The 11,362-nt window shown below is 35.8% G+C and overlaps 1 protein-coding gene across 1 annotated transcript; it reads left to right on the top strand.

The window, feature by feature from the left end:
* Window positions 1–2,896: 2,896 nt before the first annotated feature.
* On the top strand, window positions 2,897–6,403 carry hmgn6 (high mobility group nucleosome binding domain 6). The gene is made up of 6 exons (XM_046848691.1): window positions 2,897–3,057; window positions 4,063–4,095; window positions 4,274–4,303; window positions 4,479–4,526; window positions 4,836–4,958; window positions 5,579–6,403. The coding sequence occupies exons 1-6, from the start codon at window positions 3,043–3,045 to the stop codon at window positions 5,624–5,626; spliced, it is 297 nt and encodes a 98-aa protein (XP_046704647.1). The 5' UTR covers window positions 2,897–3,042; the 3' UTR covers window positions 5,627–6,403.
* The last annotated feature ends 4,959 nt before the right edge of the window (window positions 6,404–11,362 follow it).

Here is an 11,362-nt window from a genome sequence, read left to right as displayed (position 1 = left end):
GAACAATACACTGCTAACGTGTGCAAAACCGACCACAACAGGCTACACTATAGTTATAAAATACTGCTGCCTTTACACATGCATAATCTAGACGTTTATGTTTCAAATAAGACTGAAATCCTTACAGAAAATAAATAAGTGAATTGCATGGCTGAAATACAGTATTTTCCTTTTTTTGTTTAAACAAAACAAGAAAAACATTAAAATGGTACACTAGTTGATCCCCCCTCCTTTTTCATGTTGTTATATACAATACATGTAAATAACCCTGGTCCTGGAGTATGCATTGTCCTGCATTGTTTAGTGATTTCCATTCTGCCAAAACCTGATTTGTTTAATCAACTAATTTAACAGCCTTATAGAGCTCAACTATATTGTGTTAAAACGGGGAAAAAATACTAAAATGTGCAGGACACAAGGTACTCTGGAACCTGTGGCTTTCATGGATTGGGGAATGTGATTATCTTTTGTGCTCATTTATCATTTCATTCATTTAATCAATTGTTCATTCATTCATCTTCAGTAAAATCTTGAGTATAACGACAGCATGTTTAATCTAACCATGTTTCTGTTCAAAAAACACTACAACCTGCACCACCATGACACCCCCAACCTGTCACAGTGAAGACTAAGCAGGTGATAGCTGCATCTATGGCAGTGTATTACACTATTTTATTTAATAGTTTAACTGAACCAAATAGTAATATTAACTATTATTACCAAACCCTTTGTTAGACATGTGCATCTTGACAAGTATCTGTATTGAAAACTGGTATCAGGTAAAATCAGGATAGATTGTGTTATCATGTTATAAAAACAATAATATTAGGGTTGGTCTGACTACGTACCAGCTGAAAAAATACAGACCAAGCTGGTGAAGCTGGTATATGGAACCCTTTTTTAACCCAGCCATTTTTTAAGTAATTAAAAAAAAGTGTGTCTAACAGGTGTTTCTGTGTGCCTTTTAGATTGATTCTTTAAATAATTCTAAACAATTAATAGCTCTGGATGTCTCATGGCATTCAGAATAAGTCCTGTGTTTTACCCATGAAGACTGTATTTCACCATTGTGAAAAAGACCAAATAGTTTTCGGGGGTCTTGGGGAACAAGCCATTTTGAAGCTGAGGAAAAAGTGAAGATCTGTCAGAGCTATTGATCAAGCACTCACAATAACAAGTAAAATAAAGGGAAAAAACACTGATGTACTTAGAACAAGGAAAACAATGCCAGTTGTTGATAGGAACTTTGTAAAGAGCGTTGAAGTCAGTGACATAACCAACAATCCCCACATGGCAGGGGTAATGATATCATAATTCACCAATCGAAGAAGACTTATTGCCATACTGCAAGATGCAATCCACTCACTAGCAGGAAGAATCAAAAGGCCTTATTGGAATTTATGAAGAAGTAAAAAGATGAGGCACAAACCTGTAAAGCTTTAGATTAACCTCTCCTATTTATGATGCGCCACTTTCAGAATGTCCACTTATTTATTATTATTATTATTATTATTATTATTATTATTATTATATATTTATTATTTTTGTCATAAAATAATGTTTGGCTAACTGGTGTCTGGTCTGATTGTTTGGTATATGCTACCAGTAGTTTCTTTGTTTTTAGAACATTTTTAAAATGTTTGTAATGGCCAAGGCATGTGCGATTTCTTATTTTCTCAAAGCAACTTGCTTTTCCCCCACAGACAACTCTCTTGTCTTTATGCTGGTTTGTTCTTTTTTTTTTTTTCTCAACAGGATCAAACCAAGAGTAGACATACAAATGTTTAAACAATCAGTTTAAACATGAAGCACCAAGCAAGACATGCCAGTCACATGTTCAATCTTTCTGATGATTCGAAAAACAGCAGGGATCAAATATATTCGCCATGTTTTAAGTTGTTTAACACATCTGAATGGAAAAAAAAAAACATATTAATGCTGACATTGTGATCTCAAACCCAAATGTCTTCAGTATATAGGTGGGAGGTGGTAGCTCAGTGGTTAAAGCATTGGGCTTTGGATCAGAAGATCACAGGTTCAAATCCCACCACCACCAAGCTGCCACTGCTGGGCCCTTGAGCAAAAGCCCTAAAACCCTCCCCTGCTCAGTTGTAAGTCGCTCTGGATAAATGTATAAATGCCGTAAATGTATATAGCAATTGACGTTGGCATTCCAGTACTATGAGCCCCAACCTTAAATGCTTAATAAAACGTTGTTGATTTTGGGCCATTTTAATGAACATATATATTCATAAACCTTAAAACATGCAATTTTAACTAATGCATGTTCTAACAGATGTCACACTATTGTCTTTTCGAACAATTACTACATGCTGAGCTCTTCGTAGCTCTAGTAGTATTGATTTTAGTTAGTTTATTTTTATTTTTTATTGAATTGAGATCGTTAGTAAATTGCTTTCGAGAGATTGTACACGTTAGCGAGGGTGAATGATGCCACCTACAGGCGCCTTCACAGCCCCTCACACAATAAGTGTTGTTCTTTAATCCTGTGAAATTGGCCAAAGAAAAAGACCAGAATGATTGCACCGGGTGATGAGGGCGCCATTTTGGACCTTGGCTAAATATACACGGTGTAAACCTATAGGAAGCCTTGTAATCTAATGGCTCTCGAAACAATGCAGACTTCCTTCAAATATCCATCCAAATAAAACAGAAGGCAACTAGGAACATATGAAATGCGATGCAATTTCTCCAAGTGAAACAGTGAAACTGAGTAATTGAATAACTTAATGACATTCTCCTTTCTTGCTCTGCTGTAACTAGCTTTTGGCGCGTATGAGGAAAATACCGGCTGGGTTCTTCTTCTCCGTACGCGGGCCTCCGTTCCGAGTGCTGATTGGTTGGAGGGACCATCAATCAGCTTTTAGCCGCTCCCCTCCCCCCATTCAGCCACTAGCTGTAATGTTCCTGTGTGTTTACTACTGTATTTAGGATAAGGACACGGTCACGTATATGTCCTGAGTCCTCAGCAAAAAGTCTCGGTTTTAGATTTTTTTTTAAACACCTTTTTAGGAATCCATCATGCCCAAAAGAAAGGTATGTAAGTCCACGGTTTGTGTTGATAGTTTCACTTGAAAGCATTGAAGGAGTTAGCTATTGGTAGCTCGCTGTTTATTGTAAACCTGGGTCCACAAGACTTTAGATAAATTCACGTTGTTTGCAAAATAACTTATTTTCGGTCGTATTTGTATCCGTTTTAATTTCCTGCGTAAAAAACGATCTAATATTTGAAATCTTCTTTGAGAGTGCACTAGTATACTGTTTCTCCAGCAGCCTTGCTCGGTGGAGTCTGAAATCTAGTTTTGGTCTCCATGCTGGTAAAGCAGAAGCAGCCATGCTTTTACAGTTCACTGTGAAAAATGTCTCTGAACAAACGCTGTTTTTATCGCCTCGAACCTCTAAATGGGCTTTAACTGGGCTTAAAAAATGGCGCAGGAAATGTCTTTGCAGTTGCACTCGCAAAGGTCTACTTTAATGGCGGCGAAAAGATATATTTGTTGTTTTTTCCCTTTGTTCGTGCTGGCAGATGGCTGCAATGGCTGCCATTTGTCGGCAGATGGCGCCTTGGGCTTTCGCGTCGGCCCCTCCCCCCTAGGGCCTGGAGTCGATTGCTAAAGATGATTCTCCGATTCCGTCGTTTGGGAATTTGGAGGAGTCGACTCTACAACTTTGTGTCGATTCGGCAAATAACTCGGTTCGAGAGCATATACAGCCAGAAAAGACTTAGACTGGGTGGGAAATTCCAATGTCACTATTAATAGTTTCATAATAATAATAACAATAATGACTTTTAGCAGTCAATTATTTTGTTCTGTAATAAATTACACACAAGTCAACAACTTTAAGTAATTAAATAAGTAATTTTAGATGAAAACTGTTGACTACATCCACAAAATAAAAAATATTGAATAGAGAAAAGTGCATTTGCAATTGGTGACAAATTTATAATTGGAAAATTTATTAAATTCCATGATCCATGGTTATGCTATTATTTTCATCATACTAATATATATTTTTTCCCCACATTGGTGTCTCTTTCAGCAACAGGGTGCTGAGGGTGATGCAAAGGAAGAGGTATACAAACTTTTTTTCTCCCCATTTTGTCTCCATTTGCTTGACTGAAATAACCCGCACCTAAGTTTTCCTTCCATTTGTTAAATCTTCTGGTTAATTTACACATAGTTGTTCACACAAACATACATCAACATATCAAGTTATTGATGACGAGTTGAATTTCTTTCTGCCTTTTCAGCCCCAGAGAAGATCTGCACGGTTATCTGCAGTAAGTCAACAATACTAGTTTTTGCAAAATAATTTGCATGCATGTCCATCAGTCAAAGTTTATTTTAGCATTTGCTTTCCATAAAATGTAAAATCATTTTGTTACTAAAGTTAACTTGAGGATTTGAATCAATTTTCTGTAGTTAATGTGTGGTTAACTCTTGTTTAATTTACAGAGACCAGCTCCTCCCAAGCCTGAACCAAAGGCAAAAAAGGCAACTAAGGTAAATGCAAGTTGATAATCTTTCACTTCCTCGGAAGACATGATAGCACTGAATGATTGCTTTTAAAAAATAGTTTCAATAGGAGCATTTCAAGACTGAATTCATGTTAATTTAATGTCTTTTTATATATATATATATATATATATATATATATATTATAAAATTGAATTTGCATAAATGTGCCGAAAATTGCACACAATAAAATTTGTAATGAAATCTTTAATGATTTGTTTGTCTATTATTTTTAGTTTATAACCTCTCGTATGTGTTGGAATTACTGAGCACTAAACATTGTTTTTTCCCTGATAGAAAGACAAAGTGGTTAAAGACAAGAAAGAGGACAAAAAAAACAAGGGGAAGGCCAAGGAGTCTACAGAGCCAGAGGCAAATGAGGAGAACCACTCAGAAAACGGCGATGCCAAGAGCAACGCGGTACTTTTCCCCTATATTTATAATTTTGATTTAATATCGGTCAAATCAGTACAAGCTGTATCAGCATTTTAAGTTTCCTGGGAACTCTAACTTACTATTTGACAATAATTAAATGATATAAATGTTCAACCAGATAAAATAGTTATGCTAGTATTATTTAATTGATGCTCAACTAAAAAGTATTGTAACATCAATAAGTTACAAATATTTCTTAAATAAATATAATAAATACATTTAAATAAATATAACAATCTGTTATTGTAAGTTTTTATTTGTATTATCAATAATATTGGTGTTAACGTCTTGGGTTTTTAGTTTGAAGTAGAAAAGGCTAAAACTCAGCTAACCCACTAAATTATTATTTTTTTTTTTATGTACATGAACACATGTTCTCTAAACATGTTTCTATGGTGTAATTAAATATTCTCTTTATTAGAATACTTTAAACTTCTTGAAAAGATGTGTCTTTATTTGTCAGAGCTGTTAAAACAAAATATTTATTAAAAGAAATGTCCAGTGATAAGAATATATATTTTTAAAAGTGATACTGATAAAAAGAAACAATTTCTGTTTAAGCAAAGCTGTACATATTGATAAGGAATACTTTTCTCTTTTTTCAGGCTGAGGAGACTCCAGCAGAAAACAAGGAGGAAGCAAAATCTGAGTAGCACCACTGCCTCACTTCAGCTGTCTCTCCCTGTCCAGTTCCCATTTTTTCTTCCACCCCTCAAAAGCGCTCTCACTCATGCTGTTGCCCCTCTCTTCAAGGCATATTGTTAACAGAGGAATATTTTTATCAATGATTTTATAAGTATCAGTACAGATTTTTAGCACAAACTAAAGCTGAATACCTTACCTTGCAGATCTGCAACAGTAAAATTTAGTTTCTGCAAGATGAACACACTAAATTCTTTTTTTAAAATGTCATTGTGAGTGTTGATAGCTTGTTTGGTTTAGTAAGAGCATAAATGCTTCTACAGTTTTGAGTGCTTATCCTATTTTTGGTCCCCCCGGTCTTCCCCTTTTCTCCCCCGTGTCCGACCTATATTACCATATAACAAGTGATACATTTTTTGCTCTCTTTTATTTTTTATTTTTTTTTTTTTAAACCTTATATATGTGCAGTGAGTCTACTTTCTTTTATCTCTTGTACTAGATTTTTTTTTTCCACTTCAGTGTAGGATGGAGGAATACCAGAAAAAAACATCTAAAAACATTCCAGGGCAGAGATACATGGCCTGATCTTTTACAATCTACCCTGCATTAGTTCAAAAACAATGTTTTATCAAGAGCAGCTCACCCAAGACTATGCTGTTATGTGAAATTTTCTAAATGATAATTTTTAGGATGAAATTCTAATCTTTACTGAAGTATGCAGGTGTTCATGTACCCTAGCTGACGTTCTGGATGTCTCTTAATAAATGAAAACCTTCGAATTTTCCTCAGATTGCTTCTTTGCATGATTATCTTCGTTTTAATTTAACAACTGATTTATTCTGTAGTGATTGTACCTTTTTTAAAAATCACACCATATTGCATTGTAGAATGTTCCTGCTTGTTATTTTGTCAGTATAAATTTTAATAACATAAAATATAATATCACACACACTGCCTGGTCAAAAATGCTGCTGTTATGATTTGATCATTATTGCTGTGAGTACAGCTGTTTCAGCTGCCAACAATTCTTTTAACTCTAAATGATGCAGTGTATACATTCTCATTTTCTAACAACCATGTCTGAAGATGAATCCTGTGGTTTTGGAAATGATAATGTGTTTCAGGGGGAACAAATTAATGGCCTGCATCAATGAAAGAAAATAAGTAAGCCTTTTGCTGAAATCCCTTAAATTGGCTGAAGAAAGGTCTAATGTTTTATAAATACCTGCAAAAAGAGTAATGAACTTTCAGTGTGGAGAAAAAAAAAAAATGTTGGAACAAAAAATTAGATTAGAGATCTTTAAAATGCTTGGTGAAATCACTTACATTCAACATTAAACATATTTATGAAGACTATTTCTACAATAACAATGCCATGAGAACTTAAGGTTTGGGACTAAATGGCAACAAGGAACCCATTTATTAGTAAAGCAACTTTAAAAGCTAGACTTCAGTTTGCTGGGAATATATAAATAAATATTGGACTCTGGAGCAATAGATATACATCATATTGTCTGAACATAAACTCAGCAGCACCCTCAAAGTATCCTAATGTAGAGACAAACCATGTTATCTGTTAGATGTATGCTATCTACAATGACTTACAGTGGGGCAAAAAACTATTTAGTCAGCCACCATTTGTGCAAATTTTCCCACTTAAAAAGATCAGAGAGGCCTGTAATTTTCATCATAGGTACACTTCAACTATGAGGGACAAAATAAGAAAAAAAAAATCCTGAAAATTACATTCTGATTTAAAAGGGTTTTTTTTGCAAATTATGGTGGAAAATAAGTATTTGGTCAATAACAAAAGTTCATCTCAATACTTTGTTATATACCCTATGTTGGCAATGACAGAGATCAAAAGTTTTCTGTAAGTCTCCACAAGGTTTTTACACACTGTTGCTGGTATTTGGCCCATTCCTCCATACAGATCTCCTCTAGAGCAGTGATGTTTTGGGCCTGTTGCTAGGCAACACAGATTTTCACCTCCCTCCAAAGATTTTCTATGGGGTTGAGATCTGGAGACTGGCTAGGCCACTCCAGGATCTTGAAATGCTTATTAAGAAGCCACTCCTTCGTTGCCCGGGCGGTGTGTTTGGGATTATTGTCATGCTGAAAGACCCAGCCACGATTCATCTTCAATGCCCTTGCTGATGGAAGGAGGTTTTCAGTCAAAATTTCACGATACATGGCCCCATTCATTCTTTCCTTTACACGGATCAGTCGTCTTGGTCCCTTGGCAGAAAAACAGCCCCAAAGCATGATGTTTCCACCCCCATGCTTCACAGTAGGTATGGTGTTTTTTGGATGCAACTCAGCATTCTTTCTCCTCCAAACACAAGTTGAGTTTTTACCAAAAAGTTCTATTTTGGTTTCATCTGACCATATGACATTCTCCCAATCCTCTTCTGGATCATGCAAATGCTCTCTAGCAATCTTCATATGGGCCCGCGCATGTACTGGCTTAAGCAGGGGGACAAGTCTGGCACTGCAGGATTTGAGTCCATGTTACTTGCGTAGTGTGCAAGTCCATGCGTAGTGTGTTACTGACGGTAGCCTTTGTTACTTTGGTCCCTGCTCTCTGCAGGTCATTCACTAGGTCTCCCCATGTGGTTCTGGGATTTTTGCTCACCGTTCTCGTGATCATTTTGACCCCACGGGGTGAGCTCTTGCGTGGAGCCCCAGATCGAGGGAGATTATCAGTAGTCTTGTATGTCTTCCTTTTTCTAATAATTGCTCCCACTGTTGATTTCTTCACACCAAGCTGCTTACCTATTGCAGATTCAGTCTTCCCAGCCTGGTGCAGGTCTACAATTTTGTTTCTGGTCTTGTTTGACAGCTCTTTGGTCTTGGCCATAGTGAAGTTTGGAGTCTGATTGTTTGAGGTCGTGGACAGGTGTCTTTTATACTGATAACGTTTTTGTAGGTGACCAAATACTTATTTTCCACCATAATTACCAAATAAATTCTTTAAAAATCAGACAATTACAGGCCACTCTTATCTTTTTAAGTGGGAGAATTTGCACAATTGCTGGCTGACTAAATACTTTTTTTACCCCACTGAAAATTGTATTAGTGTTTATGGAATCGTGAGGCCAAAGGGTCAGAACAGAGTCCTGACTTTAACACTACTTAACGTTTTTGGAATGTGACTTTGAAGTGATTTGACTCTCATGTGCTTAATACAAGAACTTGGCCAAATAAATAAATAAATAAATAGAGAGAGAGAGAGAGAGAGAGAAAGAGAGATGGTTGTGTACCCCCTTGATATTTCTTCGCCACATCTCAGTGCTTTGTCCCAGAATAATATGCTCTTTGATGGGGCTGTAGCTCCTGATGTCGTTTGAACTGAGCCTGCCTGCCTGTCACTGGACAGTGCCAATGCATGATGTTGATAAACAAATGACCTCATCTGTGCTATATCCTATCATCAGAAAAACTAGACAATTAAGAAAATCTGTGGTAAAAAAAAAAAAAATCATAAATTGAAAATGACTATGCAGGACTACTGAATTCTGCTTAATCTTAGTTAATAATGTAAAAACAGAATAAAATAATTAAAGACTGTAATTAATAGCTTTTATGTTGCTTATAATATACAACTTGAAAATTGACAGTTTACTCTAATCAAAGATCCGCATTTTATAAATCAAATAATGGTTTGTTGTTAAATAAATAAATAAATGCAGCATGTTTTTTACAGTTCACTGCTGTGCATTGCCTTGTGGACAATACCAAAATGATTTGCTTAAAATGAGTGATATTGTCTTTTAATACCATTTTGCTTTTTTCTTGCTGTAGAAATCTACAAATTATGTTTAGTTTTTTTGTTTTCAAATTTCAAAAAATGGCACACTTAAAACCAACTCTAAAGAGGGAATAACACAGACCTAGTCAAGGAACAGCTGAGCAGACAATTGAGCAAATATTTGTAGTCCCTTTAAAATAAAAGGAGGAGTAGTGGTTTAGTAGTGTAGAAAGTGCTATAATACCTACTCTGTATTTATGTATTACTGCATACATTTATAATTAATTAGCTAATCTCATCACAAATAAATAACTGGCTGGCTAACTACTAGTAACATCATTTGTGTTTTGACAGTAGAATGTGACTTTCGAATTAGACTATATGTTCAAACTGACATCTGACCTTCACACTGAATTTGTGTTGCCACAAAGTTAGAACCACAATTGTCTAAACATTTGTTTACTGGAACTAAGGTTTCTAGACATGCTCCAGAATGGTATTGCCCCTGTGCACAGTGACATCCATAAAAACATGGTTTCCAATGTCGGTGTCGAAGAACGCCATTCTTTCCAAACATCAGTGGACCAAATTCAAAAAAAATCATTTTAATAAAAGAGTTGATTATAATGATTGGAATCAGCCATCAAAGAAGTTAAATATTTTCATTGATATTAACAATATAACAATATATGAATCCCACAGAATAACATGCAAATGTACAGCTTTCATATCACTTATTAGTTGCTATTGCATCTTCTTCTTTCAGCTGCTCCTGTTTGGTCTTTGCTACAGCAGATCACCGTCTCTATATCACTCTGTCCTCTACACCTGCCTCGTTTAAACCAACCACCTTCATGTCTTCCCTTATCACATCCATTAACCTCCGCCTTGGCCTTCCTCTATTTTTTCTGCATGGTGGCTCCATCCTCAAATTTTTTTCTATCGATATACCCCATTTCCCTCCTTTGCACATGACCAAACCATCTCAGTCACGCTTCTCTCACTTTGTCTCTAAAACACCCTACCTGTGTGGTCCTCTTATAATCTAATGTCTAATCCGGTCCATCCTTGTTACTCCATATGAAAATCTTAGCATCTTCAACTCTGCCACCTTAGTCAATGCCTATGTCTCTAAACTTTACCACACAGCAGGTCTCAACACAGTCTTATAATCTATCTCTTTTACTCTTACAGATTCACTTCTATCACAAATCATTCATTTCATTCTTCTCCACCCACTCAATCCTGCCTGTACTCTGTAAACAAACAAATTAAAAACTCTACTGCTATCTCTCCTGAATATATCCATGCTTCAACTGGCATGTCATCTCGGCCAACTGACTATCCACTCTTCATCCTCTTAACAGATGCTTGCATTTCCTCCTTACTAATCCTATGCACTTCCTGCTTCATTATCTTTACATCATCCAACCTTTGCTATTGAATTTGCTATTGCATAATTTCACATTTTCTTTTCCCCAAACACACCTTTCCAAGGTACAGCATACCTTGATACACGATAACCTAATGTTTAAAATAAATTGTATTTTGCGGAAATTTGCGGAAATTTGGGAACACAATTTAAAGTTGCTGGTTTATTATACACTGTAATATATTACTGTCAATTTATAATAATTCAAACACAAGAATCAAAGAGGTTCACAAGAAGTTGCAAGAGCCTACAATAATATGCAGCCATGCATGAAAGTTAAGTCACATATAGTGCATATAAAAGGTAATCAGAATAAGCATTTGGGCATATCTTTTATGTCTTTCTGTCTTTTATGTCAGTTCACTGCCAATCTTATTGTACATGTGCATGGACACATCTATGACAAAATATGAATGGTTTCATGAGTGTGTAAAAGATGATGTCTAGTATGTAATTGGCTGTTATTGTTCTGCTGAGCTGTGGAATCATGCCTGACATGTCCTCAGTGCTGTATGAATGAATCACTTCTATCACCCCTGCTCTCTGATTTCTGGAAAACTGTGA

Source organism: Silurus meridionalis, chromosome 5 (assembly GCF_014805685.1).
Source record: "Silurus meridionalis isolate SWU-2019-XX chromosome 5, ASM1480568v1, whole genome shotgun sequence".
In the NCBI taxonomy this organism is placed as follows: Eukaryota; Metazoa; Chordata; class Actinopteri; order Siluriformes; family Siluridae; genus Silurus; species Silurus meridionalis.
Note: the sequence above shows the minus strand (reverse complement) of the source record. Positions and strands in the feature narration are given on the sequence as shown.